The sequence below is a fragment of the Fusarium falciforme genome, chromosome 12 (genome assembly GCF_026873545.1).
Source record: "Fusarium falciforme chromosome 12, complete sequence".
Lineage (NCBI taxonomy): Eukaryota > Fungi > Ascomycota > Sordariomycetes > Hypocreales > Nectriaceae > Fusarium > Fusarium falciforme.
The window spans coordinates 2528909-2550941 of NC_070555.1; the positions used below are offsets into that span (position 1 = coordinate 2528909).

A 22033-nucleotide genomic window follows, 5' to 3' on the forward strand; every position below is an offset into this window, starting at 1 on the left:
TCCAATATTGTATCAAGACCGTTTGTGCTAGGTGTATAGTTCCTTTACCATTGTACAATTCATCACAAGACCCGATCCCTTTAGGCCTTTGACGTAACAGTTGCCTTGATCTCACCCGTGCCTGTCTTCGGGTACCCTGTTAGACGAATATGATGGACTTGAACGTCTTCGAGGCTCGTGTTGTAGAGCTCCATTTCGAATGACGTCGCGGTTTTTGCGACGGCTATGTACAGCTCGGCGTAGGCTAGGCTATGTAGGATTGGTTAACAATCTCAAATGGAAGAGCTGTGGTGGTTAGCTTACTTGATGCCAAGACACTGCCTCGTCCCCTTGGTGAAGCTGCATAGGTATTTGCTGAGGTGTACACCCTCTCTAGCAGCTCTCACCCAGCGGTCAGGGTCAAATGTATTGGGGCTCGGGAAGATTGAGGGATCAAGGTGAACGAGAAGGGTAGACTCGCTAACTGGAGTCTGATGCTCCCATGTTAGCGCTGGGTACTGTAACTGAACCTTGACACGCCTACTCACACCGGACGGGATAAGCCAATCGCCATATTGTAGGGCTTCATTTGGAGAGACCCTTGGAAGCCTGACGACAGGTCCATGGGCAAGTCGCAAACCTTCTTGAACACACCCAGTCTGAGATGAATTACACCAACCGTCAGCGTCACCATCTGATAAAATTCGCGTTCCATGAGGTGGGGCCTTACAAGGTACGGCAGAGTCTCGAGCTGGTTGTACGCCCACTGACCACCCGGCCCCTTATCCACAGTGCTCAACTCATCCCGAAGCTTCTGCAAAAGAGACTTGTCACGTAGCAAGTGGAACATTGCCACGCTAATGGACCTAGCGGTCGTCTCTGTGCCTGCAAAGATCACAGTCACTCCCTCCGACCAAGCGGCCCAACGTTTTTTCTTCAGCCGGGATGTCGGGATCCCCCAGGGCTCCAACGATGACTGACTTTGACTTGACATTGTCTTTTTCATTGAGTGACTGTTGGATCTCGGCCTTGGTTTCTTGTTGCGACTCAAGGAGAGCCGCAGCTCCGGGTTGAATCATGCGGACAATGGGGATTGGCAGGCTGTTGATGAAGTTGGCCACCGCGGGAACAAAGCGAGAGAAATGGTAAAATCCGACGAGGCCAAGAATTGCATCTCTGACAACAAACTTGAAGTTCTTTCCACCGAGGTAGTCAAAGTCTTTGCCATAAAAGTAGATGCTCACAATATCAGCCGTCAAGGCTGCCATGGCTGCGTCTAGGTCTACTGCTGTCCTCTGACCGATCCACTCCTCAAGACGACGGCAAAGCCGATCAACCTTATCATTGATGAGGGGCTCGAGCATTGTTACGGCACGCTTGGAGAAGTATGGGTTGAGGATACTGCGTCGCAGGCGGTGAACATTGTGGTCGATCGTGGCCAAGCTTGCCCTGGGTACTGTGAAGGTGGCGACCGCGGGGCCATACTTGTTGACTCGCTTGGACCCTGCGTAGACCTTTGAGTAGAAGTCTGGATCATGGATATGTAGCTCATCGGCATTGATTCGGACAACTGGTCCTTGAATAACACGTTAGATGCACCAAAATGCTGGGTAGAGGATGTCCATTACCGTATTTGCGATGCATCTCTTCGATCCTCCACAGGTATGTGCCATCCTTGATTACATCGTGATAGAACTCGTAGTATGTCCCAATGGCAGCAATCTTGGGACCGGGAACTTGCTCAGTGGATGGAAGAAAAGGTTATAGATGGCTTTGCACACAAGGTAAGAAACCCAGAACAACCCAGCCGCCCCAACAGCGGCAACAACAGGCTTCTCTGTCCAGAATACGTTCTCAGTCATGGTTGGTCTTGAGTTGATGACGATGAAATGGAATAGAGTGAAGCCTTCGATAGCAGCAAGGTCAAGATTAACAAAAAAAGTTGTTCGTCAAACTAGTTTCGCAAATAAGGAGACGCGGAGTCAAGTTGTTAGGAGCCGACGCCCGCATGATCTCTTTGCGTCTGATCAGTTTGACTCGAAGCGCGTGTACGATAAGAAAGAGAAACATCCGGATGGCAATATGCCGATGCGCTTGAACACTTCTCCCTGTATGGAAAGTGAGACCTCACACAGCTTCTGATGGTTGGTCAATAAACGGGTTGGTACGCGCGTTGTTTTCAGTGCACATCGACGCACAAGCAGGAACCCTTACGCTTACTCCTCACACGAAGATCTCTACGATAACCTCAGCCCATGTTTTCATGGGCAACACGGTGGCTGTATGTTGTAACATGCTCCACCACTCACCTGCTCAGAGCATATGTCTGAGATAAGAGCTTTCATCCGCCGTTGTACCAAAGTACTTCGTATCTGCACCCAGTGCCGTTTGTCTCGGATCGAACCTGAGCCACACAGCCCTTGTTTCCCCACTCAGCTTTGACGCTGCCGTTGCCTGTTGGTGATCTCAACGAATGATTCCGAGACAAAGCTAAGCTTTAAGCATAATTCACTCCGCGGATCTTCGATGTCTTGTAAAGTACTCCACATAACTCTTATCGGACCACACTCTGGTCTTCCTAATTTCGACGAGACGCCAGGGCGTTTAACTATGTGACACGGCAGTTACAAGACAAACAAGAAACTGAACATAAGACACGAAGACCTCGTGTCCTCAGGAAGGGCACCTGCGGGCCAATCTGAAAGGGCCTAGTCAGTATTACTCTCGGATTGGGATGAGGCGCGGCTGGCCCCATGGTGTTCCCTACCGGGGATAGACAGTTGGCCCAGCAGCAATTTGTTCCATAGCCACAGCAGTTTCTTAAGCGGTAAATTCAGTGAAGGCAGTCAGGAATGGAGCTCGCACCGGTGAAACGAGATCTATCGCTTCTCGCGAAACCATAGACTAAACGTAGAGTATCCAGCCACTCCCTCTGAACTACGAGTGAGAGGTATAGATACAAGGCTCTCGACACCGCAAACAAGTTGGTCCTAGGCGATCCTGCATCACATCGACCATTCCCCGCATCTTTTCCACTGTCACTTCGATTTCACTACCCAATTCGTGTCACAATGAATTCCCAGAGCACTTCTGTTGTTCTTGACCGCAAGTACTGGGAGGGTAACCCTAATACTTTTTCAGAACAATTTCTCCCCGAGTCAGTAAACATGCCCAGCGTGCCGATGACGCCTGCATTCAGACCCAAATCGATGTTTTCGGTAGGGACAATGTGGGCATCATCCAGGGTAGCTTGGCCAGCGCTGCCAACTTTGCGGCCACTATCTATGCCGAGAGCCTACCAGATAGACTGCCCATTCTTGCGTACCTCAACGAGGTTCTCAGCTTCTGCGAGGGTGGGTACCATGGCCGGTAACAATGAATTTGCAGTAGCTAACATAGTTCAGCGTTTGAAGAGGAAATGGCCGAGATGGTAAGTCTTCTTTTTTTGTCGTTGGGAATCTTGGATCTCTGACAGACAACGGTACCTTTAGATGGGGGCAACCATCGACTTCCCGGTTCCCAAAGACCCCAAGTTCAATAATCCAGAGTGGCAGGTAAACTTCAAACATGTGCTCCCCAAGATCGCAAAGACGATCAGCATGGCAGATCAGAATCTCGGGCCCAAGACCATCCAGGCCATGAAAGAACTCACTGAAACACCAAATCTTTCGCCTCGCATGCCGCACTACAAGACAATGGATGACTACCTGGCGGAGCGCATAGATGATATTGCATGGCCGTTAGTTATCTCACGTTTTTAGACAAGAGTACACTAGCTAACAAGGATTCTTTGTTGATATCCAGATCGGTTTTCGCTTGTGCAGAGTTCGGGGCCAACCTCAACCTGACGGCCGAGCAAAAGGAATCGGTTGATGCTGTATTCCGGCCCTTATGGATCCATTCTTGCTGCATATACGACTACTATACTTGGGAGAAGGAATTGGGTATTGCTGCGAGTCATGGTGAGGGCCGTAACATCATCAACGGGATCGCGCTCCTTGGTCGCCTGGGAGGGTTATCGGTCAATGACGCAAAGGAGTGGCTGAGCCGAAAGTGCTTCGAGTGCGAGGAAGAGTACCTCACTCTCAAGAAGGGTTACTTCGCCAAGAACCCATCCGAAAGCCTCCCCGAGGACATGCGCAAGTGGTTCGACTGCCAGGAGGCCATCGCGACAGGGTTCGCAATCTGGTGTGCCACCACGTACCGTCATCACCCACCGCACCAAAAGGGTTACTTGGACTACTACGAGAAGAGACTTGGAGAAGGTGCAATGTGGTTCAATACTGCTGAGGATTCAGAAGACCTCGCCCGGTGGTTTCGAAGCAGGGAATGCACGCTAGACAATGCTAGGAGCCACAAGCCTGGATCATCCGATGTGTCCTTTTTCATTATTAGGTAGTCAAGTTGAGTGGAACTAGAAAGAATGTCAATGTCTCAGTCCTCGAGCACGTTCCCGTGAAACGTAATCCTGGGTGCTTACGCCCGCGAACCCTGGTTGCCCCCGTGTAACCGATAACAACTGGCGGTACAAGGGTTTCACCTCTACTTGAGAGGTTCTAGAAACCGGTCCTTATTCTAGACTATCAAGGGGTTGTGTTAGGCGCACTTGTCCCACACAGGAAAGCGGTCGAACCACAGGACTCTCGAGCACAGAGTCTCCTAGAAGAAAAAGGCAGGCTCCTTCCAGAGCAGTATTCTGGACCATCCTTGCCGATTTCTTTTCATTCACGCTAGGTAAAATGGGATTTCACCACGTCCTAAGCATTGTCGCAGCAGGGACATGTGCGCACTACAAGTCTCTGGCAGTGAGTGTTGCGAGCATCTTGGTAGTATACTGCCTAGGCACATTTCTTTTCAGCCTTTTCTTGCACACCTTAGCCAAGTTTCCGGGGCCTAAACTGGCAGCCTGGTCACAGTGGTGGCTCTCGTACCAGGAAGCGGTCAAGGGCAAGTCTTTGACAGACATTCTTCGCAGCCTTCATGCGACTTATGGTGAGTTTGAGTATTCGTCCCTAATTCATTTCTCACTTGCTAACCTTGAGAAGGAACCGTTGTGAGATATGGTCCCAATCTCGTAAGTTGAGTGACTAGCAGGGACTTAGGAGATCACCTAACAGGATACAAAGTTACACTTCTCAACCTTTCAAGCCCACTGTGACATCTACAATCAGAACTCCAGATGGGACAAGGACAAAACGGTGTACGCAGCTGTCATGGAAGAAAACTCTTCTTTTGGTATGACGTCACATAGAGCTGCAAAGCAGAGGCGAGAGATTGTTCAGCCGTTCTACTCGCGCAGAAACATTCTGAAGATGCAAGATGCAATAGACAGACAGGTATGGAGCCCCCCAAGTCCATCTGTTTCGCGAACCAGAACGCTGGCCAGTAGCAACGCAGATGCAAGTTCTTGTGGCCAGACTGGCTGAAGATGGGGAAGAAGACCGTCTCTCTGATCTGTCATTGGCATTTCGCTGTTTGGCACAAGACGTCATGACGGAAATTTGCTTGGGCATATCTTCCAAAACACTGGACGCTCCTGGCTACAAGTCGCCACTGATCCTTGCCATGGATGAGAACCTGCGTTTTTTCGTCCCGATGAAGGCTTTCCCGACCATCCGACGTTTCATGTACTCACTTCCTCCGAGCCTAACGCCTGGAGAAGAGGTCCTGACCGAATACGAGACCATGGTTGAGAAGCACGTCAACACAGCCATCGAGGAGCCTTGCAGTTTTGATGATATTTCACCCGTCACCATGTTACCGTACCTCGTCAGTCGCTCTGATAAGAACAAATTGGACACCGAAAGCCTGGTTGGTGAGCTGCAGGCGTTTATCGTGGGTGGAGGTGAGACAGTGGCCAGCGCCATGGCCCTCGGAATCCATGGTATCCTCCGCCACCCGGACCTGTATCCCCGCCTCCAAGCCGAGCTCACCAAGGCCTGGCCGAACGTGTCCGATTCGGTCCCCGGTCTGGAGGCACTAGAGAAGCTGCCACTGCTTACCGCGACTATCAAGGAGTCACTTCGACTTACACACGGAGTTGTCAGCCCTCTGCCCCGCATCGTGCCTGAAGAGGGGGCTCAAGTGGATGGTTACTTCGTCCCAGGCGGGACAAGCGTGGGAGTGTCTCACATCTTTGTCCACCTATCGTCCAGCCTGTTCCAGGACCCCCACAAGTTTGAGCCGCAGCGCTGGTTGGATACTTTATCGGAAAAGGGCAGCTCGAGTCTCGACAAGTACCTGGTAGCTTTTTCCAGGGGGCAAAGGAGTTGCACCGGGATCAACTTGGCCTGGAGTGAGCTATACATTTCGTTCGCCACCTTGTTGCGTCAGTTAGACATGGAGTACTTGGAAGAGGAAAACGATTCCGTGTTGATGTGGAGGGATTGTTTTCAGGCACTGTACTACGGAAGAAATCTTCGGGTTCGCTGCGTGCGCCGTACAAGCTGATGCAAGGGAGCAGGTCTGGATGGGTCGTCGGGGAGATTTGTCCGTGACACCCACGACAGGAGGAACCAGATTAGGAGGCACACGAATGTGGTACTGCGGTATGACAAGATATGGACATGTACAACACCCAATTGTTGGACAACTTAATACTGCAGTACGGGTATACAACGTTTCTTGGCACAACCCCCACCAGAACCCCTTGCATACGTGAGATGCGGTATGCCGAGTTTGGAACACATTTGGTTCTGCCAAGAGCGCCAAGTGAGCACGATGTAGAATCTAGTCTCCCGCCTTTTCCAGCCGAACCATCGTGTCGCTGATATCATAGCCCGTCTCATGGTTATCGTGATACTGCAGTCCATATTCGTCATGGACGACTCCCCAACCAGCTGGCAGCTTGGATTCCTTCCACGCCTTCCAAGCCTTGGTGTGGTTATAGCATGGTAGGATCGTGTTGTCTTCTGCCATCCTTTTTCGGTACTCCTCCGACACGTCCTCCATGTCAAACGTGATGGATCTCTGTGCCACATCCAGCGCCCGCTCCAAGAAGGTCAAAAATTCGTTGTCGTTCAGGTAAGTCAAGGTCCCGAAACAAGCAACGTGGTTGACTTTAAGTGGTTGGGTAATGGCGTCTTGAACTGTCCCAATGGTAATGGGTGTTTCGTAGTACTTGCTGATGGACGGGCTTGCAGTCATGGCGGGCGACAGATCGACCCCCATGATGGTGAACGGCTCGCCTTTCTCATAAAGCAGCTGCCCGAGGAGGCCGGTCCCGCAACCAAGGTCCAGCACGGAGCCGGCCCAATCGAAGGTGAAGACGAGATTCTTCAGCGTCTGGTAATACGGGAACTGGGTGACCTCCTCATCATACGTGGGGGCACATTCAGCGTAAGTGTCGACAATTCGCTGGATGAGAGTATCCATCTTGTGGAGGATCAATACCACTTGTGTTCTGTTGGGGTTTGAGTGGTGGAATGATGCTGATCTTGGAGAGGAGCGTGGGAAGTGGAATCCGGGCCAGGTCTTTGGTAGTAAGTATCGATTTGGGCTTGAAAGCTAAAGAGTCTTATTAGAGGTGTGTCTGAAGTTGCAGGTATTTATAGATACTCATCCTCCAAATGCGAGCTTATCGCGTCCAAGGAAGACAAAGACACCAGCTCTGCAAGGGCAGCGTGTCTTGAAATATCAATTGCCGATGATCATCCCGCGTCGTCACACTAAGTGGAGAGATATGCTTCCCGATTGTGTATCTCAAGTTGAACAGTCCGGCTCACGTCATCTCACTGATTTGCCGCCCTAGGTTCTCAGCCAAGGAATGGAGAGATGGCCCGGCTGCCACGCACTGGGATTTAGCCCTCTCCAAAATGAGATGATCTCAGGAGACTTGGCTAATCGCCTAGGATAAATCTTTTCGCTAACAGGGGTCACAAGATCTAATGCGGAACTCTTCTTAGCTCAACCATGCTGCCATGGATCGGAAATACAAGCTACGCTAGAAAAACCTCATTACGAAGGAAGTGACCAGGGTCTCAAGCTTCATACGAGCTCATTAATTTACGAGTGTCCCTATGATACACGTATTATCTAATCCATGAATAAATCTCTCCCCACCATTCTTCTGTACGTCAGTATGGTACGGGTACTTGTAATGAAACTTGGTCAAATTCAAGGGTCGGCAGGTCGGCTGCCGACAAGATGATTGGAAAGTCCAGCCTATCTGTTTACTTAGCCACCATGGGCGTGGCATACAGGTTCAGAAGTTCTCCATTGCCTAGCCCGTGCGAAATACCGTTCTTCAAACCTTCCGCCTCCCCATCATGAATACCATTAGTGACTTCATTGGGGATTCCATTCATCTCCGCCATCTTCTCGGCACCGTTGACAGGGAGCCAGACAGTCCATTCCTTGAAGTCAATGGTTCTAATAGCCATGGCTTTCTCGTAGTACTTGCGGAACTTGAGCTCCTCGGGGTTGTCACCGCATCGCTCATACGATTCTTTGAAACGGAATCTTTTATCGCAGAAGTGCTAGGTGACGTAGCCATGGATGAAGGCATGAATAGTCTTAGAAATCTTAGGATCTTTATCATTGAGACCGTTCAACATGTCCATTACGCGCTTGGAGCCGCGATAGGTTTCGTTGGTGAGTCTTTCGAAGTATTCGGAGATGGAGAGCCCCTCAGTGGTGCACCAGTTCGAGACCAGGTTCACCTCATCTCTTGGGTTACCGTATTCCTTATAGAAAGACATTAGGTCATTGATGAAGGCGATAGGAATCTCTAGTTCAGCGATAGCAGTTGTAATCTGGGGGAATAGGGCATCCTCGTCAAAGTCGTCGCGAGGGAATAAGCTTCCACCATAGATGCCCCCAAGCCCATTCAAGCGACGCAAGAAGCCTGGGAAGTACTCAGAACTAGGGTAGCCATGAAAGTTGTGTTGCTCCACCTAGCACCCCTGAAAGTAATCAAAGGTGCTCCTGAGGATGGCGAGGGAGCAAAGTCCCCCATAGTAGCTGAGAAACTTGCTTAGGTGAGCGTTCATCAGCGACCAAAATGGGTGCTTCTGCGGCTCGCTCTTGATGAGATCGTTGCCAAATGTCAACATCAAGGGGCTTGGGTTGTTGGTGCTGTCGTCGAGGAGGACAATGTGAACAAAATAGACACTGACAGCAACCATAACGTCTAGCGAGCACTTGGGCCAGTAGTACACCACGACCTGAGAGCTGGTGCGCATGATGGCCTTGAATCTTGTAGGCTGGGCTTTGATCGCTGCCCTCTGCTTAGGCTGATCAAAGTACTTGGCAGTCTCTGCGTAGATATGGCGAAGGGTTGCTACACGCGTCTCATGATCATAGATGTCGTCGTGATACTGAATGGTATCGAAGTACCTGTTTAGGGCACTGATAAATACGAGGAAGATCGAGTCATCCATGTTGATAAAATAGTGTGGTAAGACTGCTGAAGCAGGAAGAAGTTTGTATGAAAGGCGAGTTGCTTGGGTGAGCTCAAAGGGCTTATTGCTCTGTTGCTCTTCGAGGCCGGGGGCTTAAAGTATTCAAGTTGTTCCTACGATTCATGAAAACTTTACCTTTGAATAAACAGGGTAGATCCACGATGATTTGCATTGTCTTGACGAAAAGGAGTCGTATTCCCGTGTGAGCTTTGTTCCATCGACCACGTATGATACCAGCCGCACCTACTCGTCAAAGGTATACTCTGGATAGTAGAGGAGGTATCATGAGTGGCAAGCAACGCTTTGCCAAGACTTCCGGTTGTCCCAGTTTAGTCAAGATAGCGAGGGCCGAGCTCGCAAGGGGCGAACCGTTACGGCCCGAGTAAGGTTGATCCCGCGCCGGAGCAACAGCCACGTCTTGATAACGATGTCTCGGGGAGCTCGGGACCCGTCACTTAAGTTCCTTCTTTATTTTCGTTAAGTCCGCTTCCCCAGGTCCAAATCTCAACCGGCAATTATCGGTAAGCAGCAGCAAGCTGCGGGGACCACGCAAGTTGTGCGATATTGGGGCATGCAGCTTATCTCTTACAATTCCAACCTCGTCAACATACGATCTGCGGCAATTTTGTGTGACTTGAACACGTTGGCGGGGAGGGAGGGAGAGACAAGAAGACATAAGAAAAGAAATGCTGTGAGGACAATGTTGCAAAGCCATTTGAAACACCCTCACCACTTACTCCCCCTTGTTTCGTCATCTTAGAATCGCTGATACGTATGGTTTTCAATCTACCAATTGCGTCATTTGTAGGGATATTACAAATACGTTACGTGCTCTACTGTTGCGTTGATAACGGACCCATGTCTCAGGCAAATTCGGCCTGCAGTGCGACTTCGCAGCTCCGACGATCATAGCCGTGGCTCCGTTAACCTCATGCACCGTCTTACGAGCCTAGAACAACGGTAATCTAGCAGCCGAGTTCAACGCCATATCTAGCCATATCTATATTTTCGCTTGTTATGACTCTCATTCCCTCCATCGTCTCCCAGTTTTCCCAATCACAATCATTCCAAATACCCATCTGACTACAATGACGGTCGCTTCTTTGCGGCAAGAGCAAACTGAGTCTCTCAGTGATGCTGAGAAGAAGTATGAAATGTTTCTCGAGTGGGCACGGCATAATGGCGCATACTTTCACCCTTCACTGAGATTCGTCGTCACACTGAACCGGGGTGCCGAAGTGCTGGTCACCGGCCAGGCTATCCAACCTTTCGAAACGCTTTTTAAGGTCCCCTACGGCATCAGTCTATCCTACTTCAATGCCGTTTCTGGAGGTGTTCCTGGCTCGCCCTATCTGCCTCACTTAGAGCCGTTGCCGGAAGAGTATTTGCAGAGTACGTCTGACCACGACACCATCAATGCTATCTTCTTGGTCTAACAGTACTTGTTGGGTGAGCAGAGTTTCTGGTACCCGTGAGTAGGTTCTTCCCAAGGAGGCTCTGTAGACTGACAAACAACTCAGGTACATCCAAATCCTTCCTCAGCCCGACGATACCAAGGACAGTGCCATCCCTCTGCTGTGGTCAGAAAAGGACCTTTTGTGGCTCCGAGGCACGTTTCTAGAGGAGGCTGTAGCCAATCAGAAAACAGACCACATCAAGCGGTGGACTGAGGCTGTGGAGACTCCAGAAATACGGCTGGGATGCGTCCCAATTCACCTTGTGAGTGGAGGTTTTCGAGTCATGGAGAATTAAGGAGCTGATATGTAGTGCAGGGAACTTGGCCTCTGGGCATACTACTGCTTCTACTCCAGATATTTCTGGTCCATCATTCTCGAACCGGACATTGCCAACATCAAGCCCGAGTTCCAACATCTGGTCAAGGCTGGTGTGAACTTGGATGACACAGCAAAGATTCTACTTCCCATTCTTGAAACCTTGAACCATGCCCAAGAGACAAACACCGAGTATGACTTGGATGACAAATGCTTGTCTGTAAGCAAGAACATAGAACTAAAACCGGGCGATCCGTTTTACATTGCCTATGACAAGAAGACACAGAGATTCGATAACACGGTTTGTAAGTACATGCCCTCGTATCTGTGTCCCATAGCTCATGATCTGCGTTACTAACCAGAAATCCAGTGTTGAAAGACTTTGGGTTTGTTCTTCCAGACAATGAGGCCGCGGAACTCGTGCTGTCCTCTCCTTTCGATCTCACCAGACCAATGCACCCGGACCACTGTGTCTTCAGCTCTGCTGCCACAGTTGACGACCCTTACTGGACTTCTGAGGACAAATATCTTTCTCTTCTCACTGTGAGGTCTCCATCGCTTGACCGTCGCGGCCCTATCAACCCAGACCACCCTGTGAGGTGGTTGAGGCACTTTAACCCAACCTTCGTGTCGATGGTGTCTCTTAGAGAAGCCAACCTTCGCGAAAGAGCCACAATGAGATTGGAGCCACAGGAGATTCCTTTAGGCAGAAATGTGCGAGCCACGGTCCAGTTCATATGCCGGTGTTTGCGTGCTATGAGGAGGGAGATTGATCGACACGGAAGAACACTGGGAGAACCCCAAGATGAAAGACAACAGCGAGCCTATGCGTATAGACAGGAGCAAAGGGCGGTCCTTGATGAGGTTTTTCGGGACCTTTAAGGCGACGAAGCGGAGCAAGATTAGAGTAGATCAAACGGGTGTATTAGACCCGCGAATAATACCATGGTTTCACGATCAAAGTCAATAGCATACATGGTAAATTAATTGATCAACTCCATTACTATTTTCTATCGTGTTGATATTACTAAGAAATGTGCGGAATTCGTCTTGCAAATGTCTCAGAAGGGAGAAGGCGTTTTCTTCTGCCTGTGGTTGGGTGTGCTCTGTTTCTCCAACAAAGCAACTTTGCATATTAGCTTCTACCTACCTCACGTTTCAACGAATCCATCCACCGCCCAAATCCATCTTCCAGCTGCGCCCCAAAGAAGAACTTGGTGATATACGCTAGAATGCCACCGAATGTCTCCCAGCAGTAGTACTCGGTCCCGTTTCCGTCCTTCGTCTCTATGAACTCTTGTGTCCGTTCGGCCCGCATTAGATAGTAAGGAGAATCTCGCATAGTCCATGAAACCCGGTAACCACTTCTTCCGTCTCTTTGGATTTGTTCCAAGATTGAGACCTCTAGTAGCGAGAGTGTTGGCGGCTGCCCCTGCTTCATCACCGCCTCAAACTAAAACTTGACCCCGGTATAGAGATGGTTCTCTCGGCTAGCTAAATTTCGTAGCTCGGGTGGGAGATCGGCGGGAACGGGCGGTGTCTCTTGGATAGTAGCTCGTGGACAGAATGTATTCCAAGCAGAATATCTAGTCGTATTGAGGCATGTTTCGAGGCATTTAAGGGGAGAGGCTGGCATGATAGTGGAACAGGAAACAGAGAAGGTGCCATGCCCCTGGGTCGGGCCCGGAATTGAATCAGTGGTACTACATCGTGGTGGTTGATTGAGAGGGACAGAAGACATGGTGAGTTTCGTGGTGTTGTGGGTTGGAAAAGGAAGGCTGATTCTGCGACTAAATATTTCTGCTCTGGGTGCCAGGACCCCCCGCCTTTTGTGTTGCGACGCATCAACCAACTCCGGGGTTTTGCTTCGTTTCGAGAATCCGATACATCATTTGACAAAGCCACCTGATACGGGCTATAAATTAAACCCCTCTCTTGACCCATGCACAAGATGAGTCGTAATACACTACCACCTTATACATTTCGACCTAAATACGACAACACTCTGTTGAAATCGCCATGGCCTCCTCAGCTACGCAAGGCATCACCGTGGCCGTGACCGGCGGCGCTGGTGGCCTCGGCAAAGCAATTGCAATTGCTTTCCTCGAGGCCGGCAGCAACGTCGCCATTTGTGACCTGAACCAGGACCAGATGGCCCTCATGGAGAAAGAATGGGCAAAGAACAATGCCAGAATCCTGGTGTCGAAGACAGACATCACTGATGAAGGTGCCGTGGAGGAGTTTATTGACAGCGTTGTTGCAAAGTTTGGCCGTCTCGACCTCGTCGTCAACAACGCCGGAATCATTGACAACTTTGATCCTATTGCCACGACGTCCAAAGCCTCGTGGGACAAGATCATCAACATCAACTTGACGGGAACATTCTTGACTACCAAGAGCGCGGTTAATGCCATGCAAAAGCAACCCAGCCCCGGTGGAACGATCATCAACATTAGTTCCGTCGCCAGTTACAGGGGCGTCAACGGTGGCCTCGCCTACACTGTCAGCAAACATGGGATCGTCGGCCTCACCAGGAACACCGCGGGATACTACGGCGACATGGGTATTAACTGCATTGCGCTCTTGATCGGAGGGATGGACGACACCAACCTCGGTGACAATTTCCATGCCGGCGTAAACCAGGAGGCGATGATGCGAATTGGCGCCGTCAATCCAGGCTACGTGGCTGGGAAAACGAGTGTGGCTTCCCAGATCTACCCTCAACAGGCGAGGGGCCATTCGAGGGAGGAAGTAGATCTGTTTTACGCATGCTGGGCAGATAAAAGAGAAAACACTGAGAAATATAACTTGATTGTGAGGTATGGAAACCAGAATCTACGGGTGCTTTATTATTCTATGACTTTATGCCACCCAAAATAGGGATCCAAGTATCATAATCAATATCTCAATAATTTTTATAATAAAGGCTCTATAGCCAAAGCCTAAGATCCCAATGGGCTTAAATCAATAAAGTTTATCCACGCAATTATCGATAGCTTCAATAACGCGCTAAAACCAGCTCTGCTTATAATAAATAGCTTATATCTTAACTAGCTAAAGAGGTTAAAATCTAACCCCTTTATGTAGTAGCTCTCCCCTCTAATATCAACCTTCTGATTACCCTTGTAATTCTCGACTACTTAAAGAGGCCAAAATCTTAAAGGATTACGCCTCCGGTATCCTCGTGTGAGGAGGTTTAACCATAACCAATAATAACCATAACTAACCAGTTAACTAATCTATGGCCGGCTAACTGATCAATAATACGTCAATGAGATTACGATGGCGGCTTTCTGTAGAGACCTTTAACTAGACGATCAAAGCAGCGCGGCTAATGCCTATTGGCATGCCTACTAATACGACTAAGATGACCTTGCCGAGGAGGTCCGTAAGTTTCGTAAGGGCGCTAAAAGCACCCATAATAGGCTACGAGAAATGGTATTAAACGGAGCCCTTCGGAGCACTGCGTTGAGCATAGACCTTGACTATCTAACGCAGGTTGAACTCGCGATCTGCTTGTGCTTTATAGCTGTATTAGCTGAGAATGTGATATGGTCTAAATCTCGACTGTCATAACCCTCAAAGTACGACTTGGCTTACAGAATTAATACGGCGTCAGATAATTCCGAGCTAAACTGAAATTGCATTAATAACAACCTCCCAACTCCAAGAGTCTTTTATGAGCTGATGCACCCCACTAACTATCCCCTTCCCCGGATTCACCGCCAAGTCTAGGGTACAAGCCAAATATCCGATAGCAAGCTCGGTTGGTTGACATTCCACTCTGTCAAGGGTCTCAAAGAAGCGGGGAGGGGAGTGGCTTCTGAGCAACCCAACGGAAATAACACAGCCGTAATACAACTAAAGCTTATACCCAAGTTTCAATAACACAACAACATTGGTCGACATTCCATCCAATACGCCTACTCTTGCCTTCCGGAGATCCCGTTTCGGGTTGCAAAGTTGCCGCTTTCGCGCCTTTGGATGCTTGCTTCGTTCGGATGCTTGCTTCGGATACTGCTCGTGTTTCATTGGACCGGCAGTGGTGTGACTTCACCAGCAGTCGACTGTTCGTGCTTCCGATATGGGGTTGGTGGTTTTAGCACCTCAAGTAGACACAGCATGGGTCCCGAAGGAATTCGGAAATGTGCTTCGAAACGCTAGGACAAGAAGGGAATCCGACTTACCTCTCAATGGCCCCTCGTACCTACAAGACCCATCGTGCTTCTGCCCAAGGTATCACTGGCAAGGCAAAGCCATCTAGCTATCTTCTTTGAATGATTTTCTACTATATCGCAACCCACAAAGTACTGCGTCTCAAACATTATGAGCGCTCATTCCAACTCCTGGCTTAAAGTACGTGGCATTGAAGCCAACCCTAGCTTTTCTACTATGAGAGGCTGACATTCTAAGTTTAAGAATGCCCTCGGTGGTATCCGCCTAGTTCTTAGGGGCACAGCCCTAGAGATAAGGGCCTAGTATAATGGTCTAGTAAATCTCCTCTCCCCATAGCATCCCTCAACGCACGATACTATTCAAGTGGCCCATGGGCAACATAACACAATCATATATCAGATCTATAAGCCTATTGAATGTAAGCTATTATCGCTCTTATTAGCGTTTTTTATCATTCTGGCAGTTTAGTTATAAGAAACCTCGATCCCAAAGATATTTTTTATCGCGAGGTAGCTTTCTGATGCAATAACATCATAGTTAGCGTTGATTATCGCCTATCTCCTGAGCATAAAGCTCCCGCTTACTTAGAGGATGCACTGAGGCTCTTTAAATGGGTTAGATAGACCTCTGCCCCGCTACCCTAGTACCCACTGATATGCCTTACTTTTCGAATAGACCTACTCAAACGCTCAGGCTATCGGCGGACACAGTTCGCAGATGTTTGTCATCGGTTCATCTGCTGGAGGAGGACTGGCGCTGGCAGTTACCTGTATGGTGGCTCTTGGCAAGTGTCTGCCCTTCCGGCTAACATAGCCAAGGGAGTTGTTGCCCTTTGTCCCATGGCATTATATCCCCTCAGCGTGCTAGATAAATAGATGGCGGGGTATATGTCTTATGAAGAGCAAGCGGAGAATTCCCCACTGATCGATAAGACTACTATGTTGCAAATGTTCGCAAACATAGGAGTCAGGCCAACAGACGAACAGTACTTTCCGGTCCGGGACGATCGTTGTTTATCACTGTTCCCTCCGACATACATTGTCACATGTGGGCAAGATCCCCTCCGTGATGACGGCGTTGTCCTTCGCAGGGCTCTCTCCTCTGCATCCGTGCTTGCAAGGACCCAGCATTACAAGAGCTTGCCCCACTGCTTCTGTATCGCTCCAGCCTTGCCTGAAACACCAGAGTTCTTGAATGACTGGGCGAACGGGGTTGCATGGGTACTTGAGAGCTGAACGTGGTGAAACCATGGGCCTGCCTCTGTCGAGAAGGCGGCAGCGATCGACGGGCAAGATCAGGTAGCACGGCTCTATCATTCAACAGGTCAATCCTGGCTCTTGGCAAGCACATCAGCAGATGGAATTGTTAGAAAAGGGGGAATACAACCAATAATATCCTTGGCCAGGTCCCTGAAAACGTTGCGTGTTCCGTCGTGGCTTATAACCCCTATCATAGTCATGACTGGCAGCTGAACATGACCACGGGCAGTTGAATGATCCATAAAAGGGGTGAAAAGTAATTACTGCACCCAAGTCATTTGATAGGTTATCCTTGCTCAAAGGATGGCGGAATGGTGGTGTATTGATTTCAGTTTGCGGCTGTTTCATCCTGTTTCAGTGCTAAACCGAAATAGATGCTGCTGGTCTTCGGCTTGGCAGCAACCGAGCAAATATATACTTCAAGCATCGAGCATTTCTAGCAACAGGGCTCCTGACCGTATAGAGCTAGAAAGCTTCAAATAAAGCTAATTCTTTGGCATTGGGGTTTTCATGATAACAGAAATGCGCATGCAGATATGTTCTTTATCAGTGTGGAAGCAAGCAGTCCTTAATAATACAGAAATGCAATACGGGTCGCTATTAATATTCATTAACAACCATCATATTTCATACACAAACGTAATATAGGGGTCCAGATTTAGATATAACAGAGAAAGCAGACGCAAATTAGTTATAGTATTTGATTAGGATTACGATCTCTCTGAGATATCAAGAGTCGCCCACGAAGCTCTAGTCTATAAAACGTCCAACAGAAACAAAACTAGATACATCTCCCATTAGAAGGCTTTTAGCCACCTAGCCATAAGCACGTCCACAAAATCGGTATCAGACCACGCAAGCGATCAGAAAAATGGAAGATGCCCAGGTAGAACCATATCCCCTTTCATAGAGAACCACAACACCCCTTTATCATGTTATCATGACTAGATTCTCGACTATTACATCAGCTCAGATCTTAAACCTAGAAAAGCTCCCTTCCTGACTTAGGTAAAAGTAAATTGTATGCTCCTTGAGACCAGTTTCATCGTTCCACGCAAAAAGGACCCCGAGGAGCTCCGCAAAGTCAATAAAGTGCTCTCCTCTAATCTAGGTATTAACAGAGGTAATTCCCGTCTGGGGAGGTCCCAAGTGTTCAGTTCGAGTGATAGTAGCAGTTTCTATTAGCTCGTCCGACTTACAGTCCCAAAAAGCCGCCATTACCAGGCAGGCTTTCATTAGTGTCGAGATTGCTCGTATCTACAATTGGCAACAGTGACATGGTATTCCCAAACGATGCGAATGCGATGGCTTCGTGTGTGGGCACAGAAATGCCCTCGACAGTCGATGAATCAGAAAGCATATTCAAGACCTCACTTTCAAGGCTTGAAACTCCCGGATGGGTGTCACAACCAAAATGCCAAGTTGAATGCCCCTGCTCTAACTGGGACAATGCGCTACTTCCTGAGAGAGACGCGGTATCTCGCTCGAGCTGGTTGTGCCGGTCATCTTCAGGACTCGTCTCTCGAGTGTCAGCGGGAGTCTGCAGCCTTGATCTATCGTGAATGGCACCAAAGAGGTTTTGCACAAGCAGGCTTTGTTGCTCCATCTTCTGGCGCGTCCTATCGTCGTCACGAAGACGACAGGCCACTTGGAGGTCTTCAACAATGCTCACGGCCCTCCTGGCAACAGCATCGTAGGCGCTGAAACGACCTAACAGACGGCGTGCGGCACACAGGCTCTTGCCGAGGGGGAGCACAAGATCCAGGTCACTGAAGTGCGCCAGTCCCAGAACCAGGGAAGCGACAAACAAAGAATTGACAACGAAAGGCAGACGCTTCGGTACTTGTCCACCAGTCTGGACGACGCTGAGGAGATCAACGGCGCGGATGGCTGAGTCAACACAAGAGACAGCAAGGACTTGTTTTGACTCGAGTGAAGGGCTAGAGTTGTCAGGCCGGCCTGCCACTTTCCGTGTCCTTTCATACGCGTGTCTCGAAGCAATCTCGACCAGAAAGGGCCGAGTGAGAAGCATTATCGTCCAGTAGTATGCCCCCTTGAGATGGCAAAAGCTGATATTTGGGGCATTCTGACCCTCGGCAGTCTTTATGAACTTGGATGGTTGAATATCGTCGGTATTCAAGCCAGAGGCAAACTTGTTTGACCAATCTCGGTGATGTTGGCTAATCTTGTTCAACAAGCCGGCCGAAATCATACGCCTGGGGTAGATGTGGGTGAGGATGTCCTCAAAGATAGCACACAGGTCATTGGAGGCAGAATAGTCATCGTCCGTGGCGATGTCTCGAGTCTCATGTGTGGATGGTGTCCGGCCCAGAGATGCACTCATGAAGAGGTCCAGTACGCGCAGAACCTTCCATAGGCGCTCTCGTGAAAGATACTCTAGACGGTCAAAAGACTTATTGATATCGTACCGCTGGATACCAAGGGCGTAGGCGGCGCGGACTGCGCTACCCAAGTACATAAAGGCCGCGTTCCGTCGAGATGCGCCCAAGAGGTACATAGTGATGAGGATATTGCACTGAATAGTTGGGATGCTGATGTCCTCCATTACGATAGAGGCGGTCAGGAAGCGACCGTAATTGAAATACCTCTCAGCAGCGCTTTCTCGATCATCAGGGCATGTCTGAGCACCAATGGCAAAGATCAGGAAGAAGATGGCCGTTTGTGCTTCATGACTCGGTGTGCTAGGCTCACGCTCCAACCATCGCGAGAGGGACTGGTCAAGTTCCAGCTCTTCAAAGAGGTTGAGAACGCAGCTCATGGCGCGAAAATACCAGCGCAGAAGGTACTGAGCTTCCTCCAGCCGGGGCCTTGCGGGGGTGTCATCCAGGATGTCCACAAGCCAGTTGGATGTGCTGGGCGGCGTCGCCTCAACCATAGCGTGCTGCAGAGGGTCCTCTATGAACGCGCAAGGTCTGACAGAATCACGGACGATGCGGCGGATGACTTGCAAGAACGACAAGTTGGCTGCGTCGCCGATGAAGACGAACTTGCCATGGTCGTCCGGTACCAGTCCGGACAGTTCCGGGATAGCGGCACTAGCACTCGAGCCACCACCACTGCCACTACCAGAGCTTTCCTTATCCTCATCCATGTGCTCCACGTCCACCTCGTCCAAGAGAGCCCATGGCCTGCTGTCGGCGTGAGGATATGCTGGATCGGGGATGTCGATGGAAGAGAGAGCACCAGGGGCCGGGCCGTTGTTTGGCGACGGGTCTCGGCCTGGTGTTTTGGAGATGGGGTCGGGGTCATTGCGTTCCGCAGGTATGTCTTGAAACCTCGGGGAGTGTGGCGGCAAGAGGACGAAACTGCACTGGTCGCTTACGCCACGAGTGGTGCAACGCCCACAGGGCTGGAGACCATCGCACCGTTCCTTGCGGCGCTTGCAGGATCCGCATGCCTTGGCACAACGGCGACGATCGGCTCCTCTGACCCGTCGGGGAGGCATAGAGCGGGGTAGGGTCCAGGCTTCGAAAGCAGGTAAGTGGTGAAAGACAGCTCGGAGAGGGCAGAAGCCAGACAATATTGGCAGGAAAGGATGAAGGATGCCAGGCCTGAGATAAAAAAGGAACAGGGGGGGGGACACGGGCATGGCCATTTATGATTTATCGTAGGAGAGATGTTCCGAGGCCAAAAACGTGGGGTAACTAACAGGACTGAGTTGTAAATCTAAGCTATTCCCAGGGGCGTTAGTTCATGTTCGCAAAGCTGGGGAGTGGGGATGATCCCTGACCATCCGCATGAAGGCATCTATGATCTTCTGGCTTAGTTAACCCATCAAGGGCCGGGCTCTAACTACAATAAAGAATATATTTTTAATATATTATAGCATTTTATCCTAATATTAGTATAATAGTCTCTTTTTTTTAATTTATATAACTAGAAATATTTTTTTTAGATTCTTATTAATTAGATAAGAAGTTTTAAAAATTTAAGGTTAGCTATTTTAGGTGCACAGTATAGCTGGAATACTCACTTGTGGAGCACGTTACTTATATTTATTAAACATGTCATACGACTATTAGCAAAACCATCCCGCTGGTATTGGTTGCCACTGAGCACTCGTCGTCCACATGTCACTATCCCTCCCACCAGTAAGACATTCCCACTTTTCTAAAAACCAGGGTGCAGCCTCCCAATTCTCAGAGTACCAAGGCAGCCCTTGATGCAGTGTGGCTAGGCGGTCTGCACTTACAAGTCGCCAACATCGAAGTCCGTCGTTCCATAGGTCCAGGACGACGTCATTCGTATCGACCAGGGGAGGGTTCGAGTAGACGGCCCGGATGACTTCTGAGCGAAAATCTGGCCATGGAAGCATGTCAAAGAATGGATGATGCAACAAGGTTTGTTGGACGATGGTGGGATATAGGTCAGCATACAAGCCTCGATAGGAACTTGGGTCTCTATCGACTACTTCGCAGGACCCGTCGCAGTGCCAATCCCGGTAGCTGACTTGCGAACAAGCGTCGATTTGAGACTTTGGAAAGGGAAAAGGAGATTGAAGCGACTCGTCGACTAGATCTTGGGCTGCAAGGCCCAAGAAACCGGCATTCATTCCCACGGCAGAGATAAAGGATATGAGGGATATGCGCGACGGCGTCAAGTTGTTGACGCATGGCATGAGACGAATGGTAGTGAACCGTGCCGACCTGCGGCCTGGGGATCCACTGGAGTATTCAGGCAAGCCAGCAGTTGAAACTCCGCACCAATAGCTTGGCTAAAGTCCACATGGCCGATCTCGGATCGAATGCGTGTCAACCACCGGTGTGACGACAGACTTGTAGCAATCTGGTAGAGCTCCGGGCTCATATAATGACCCGTGATAATCATGCCATACTTCAAGACATCCCTCAAGCTGAAGCTCTCTCTGGTGACAATCCACCAGCAGGTAAAGCGTTGGTGTTCTGTCAAGCCCGCAAGGCACGAGAGGCTACCCGAAGCAGCCAGGCCGGCCACTCCGGATCTAGAGCGGCATGTCCTGAGAAACAACCCAGGCATTAGCTGGCCGCCCACCAATACATGTGGGTCAATCATATGTGGGCAAAGGTGCCTTTTCTGAAATGGTCGTTGGGCCAAAACGGAAGCCACTATCAGACTCTCAAATCTCGATTTTTTCTCCTTCTGCCGAGCGCCTAGCGACGCAAAAAGGACACGAAATGATTAGCAAGGGTCAGAAGAGAGCAAGAGAAAAAGGAAACGTACGATACTTACGCTGCGCCACGAGGTTCTGTTGCTGGCGCCGAGAGGAGACATTGTTGGCTTGCTGGCTATGGATTCGCATATCTGTTGGTGAAGGGTAATGCAAAGGTTTGAGATGCATCATGTCTGGGGTAGAGAACAAATAGTCGTCGTGCTGGTGGAACTCCGCTCGGACGTGCGGTTGATTCGGACCCCCGAAGGCTCGACATTGGCTACGGGCGTGCATTGA

The 22033-nt window shown here is 49.7% G+C and overlaps 8 protein-coding genes across 8 annotated transcripts; 4 read left to right on the forward strand and 4 right to left on the reverse strand.

Moving 5' to 3' along the window:
• Nucleotides 1–80: 80 nt before the first annotated feature.
• NCS54_01457900 (Hypothetical protein) lies at nucleotides 81–1841 on the reverse strand (the record flags this gene model as incomplete). Its single annotated transcript, XM_053159722.1, has 6 exons — nucleotides 81–249; nucleotides 304–470; nucleotides 710–836; nucleotides 961–1555; nucleotides 1608–1701; nucleotides 1761–1841. The coding sequence occupies 6 exons, from the start codon at nucleotides 1839–1841 to the stop codon at nucleotides 81–83; spliced, it is 1233 nt and encodes a 410-aa protein (XP_053015697.1).
• Nucleotides 1842–3050: 1209 nt separating this feature from the next.
• Nucleotides 3051–4378, forward strand: NCS54_01458000 (Hypothetical protein; the record flags this gene model as incomplete). Its single annotated transcript, XM_053159723.1, has 5 exons — nucleotides 3051–3136; nucleotides 3202–3332; nucleotides 3384–3409; nucleotides 3471–3718; nucleotides 3784–4378. 5 exons carry the CDS (start codon nucleotides 3051–3053, stop codon nucleotides 4376–4378), a joined length of 1086 nt encoding a protein of 361 aa, XP_053015698.1.
• Nucleotides 4379–4718: 340 nt separating this feature from the next.
• Nucleotides 4719–6429, forward strand: NCS54_01458100 (Hypothetical protein; the record flags this gene model as incomplete). The annotated part of the gene is made up of 5 exons (XM_053159724.1): nucleotides 4719–4784; nucleotides 4914–4971; nucleotides 5025–5053; nucleotides 5106–5315; nucleotides 5377–6429. 5 exons carry the CDS (start codon nucleotides 4719–4721, stop codon nucleotides 6427–6429), a joined length of 1416 nt encoding a protein of 471 aa, XP_053015699.1.
• Nucleotides 6430–6708: 279 nt separating this feature from the next.
• NCS54_01458200 (Methyltransf-25 domain-containing protein) lies at nucleotides 6709–7353 on the reverse strand (the record flags this gene model as incomplete). The annotated part of the gene is made up of 1 exon (XM_053159725.1): nucleotides 6709–7353. One exon carries the CDS (start codon nucleotides 7351–7353, stop codon nucleotides 6709–6711), a length of 645 nt encoding a protein of 214 aa, XP_053015700.1.
• Nucleotides 7354–8150: 797 nt separating this feature from the next.
• Nucleotides 8151–9359, reverse strand: NCS54_01458300 (Trichodiene synthase; the record flags this gene model as incomplete). Its single annotated transcript, XM_053159726.1, has 3 exons — nucleotides 8151–8456; nucleotides 8544–8841; nucleotides 8881–9359. The coding sequence occupies 3 exons, from the start codon at nucleotides 9357–9359 to the stop codon at nucleotides 8151–8153; spliced, it is 1083 nt and encodes a 360-aa protein (XP_053015701.1).
• A 1109-nt stretch (nucleotides 9360–10468) lies between these two features.
• Nucleotides 10469–12034, forward strand: NCS54_01458400 (Hypothetical protein; the record flags this gene model as incomplete). The annotated part of the gene is made up of 5 exons (XM_053159727.1): nucleotides 10469–10772; nucleotides 10820–10829; nucleotides 10901–11099; nucleotides 11148–11457; nucleotides 11523–12034. The coding sequence occupies 5 exons, from the start codon at nucleotides 10469–10471 to the stop codon at nucleotides 12032–12034; spliced, it is 1335 nt and encodes a 444-aa protein (XP_053015702.1).
• Nucleotides 12035–13171: 1137 nt separating this feature from the next.
• On the forward strand, nucleotides 13172–14032 carry NCS54_01458500 (KR domain-containing protein; the record flags this gene model as incomplete). Its single annotated transcript, XM_053159728.1, has 1 exon — nucleotides 13172–14032. One exon carries the CDS (start codon nucleotides 13172–13174, stop codon nucleotides 14030–14032), a length of 861 nt encoding a protein of 286 aa, XP_053015703.1.
• A 3750-nt stretch (nucleotides 14033–17782) lies between these two features.
• Nucleotides 17783–20053, reverse strand: NCS54_01458600 (Hypothetical protein; the record flags this gene model as incomplete). Its single annotated transcript, XM_053159729.1, has 1 exon — nucleotides 17783–20053. One exon carries the CDS (start codon nucleotides 20051–20053, stop codon nucleotides 17783–17785), a length of 2271 nt encoding a protein of 756 aa, XP_053015704.1.
• Between the last annotated feature and the right edge of the window lie 1980 nt (nucleotides 20054–22033).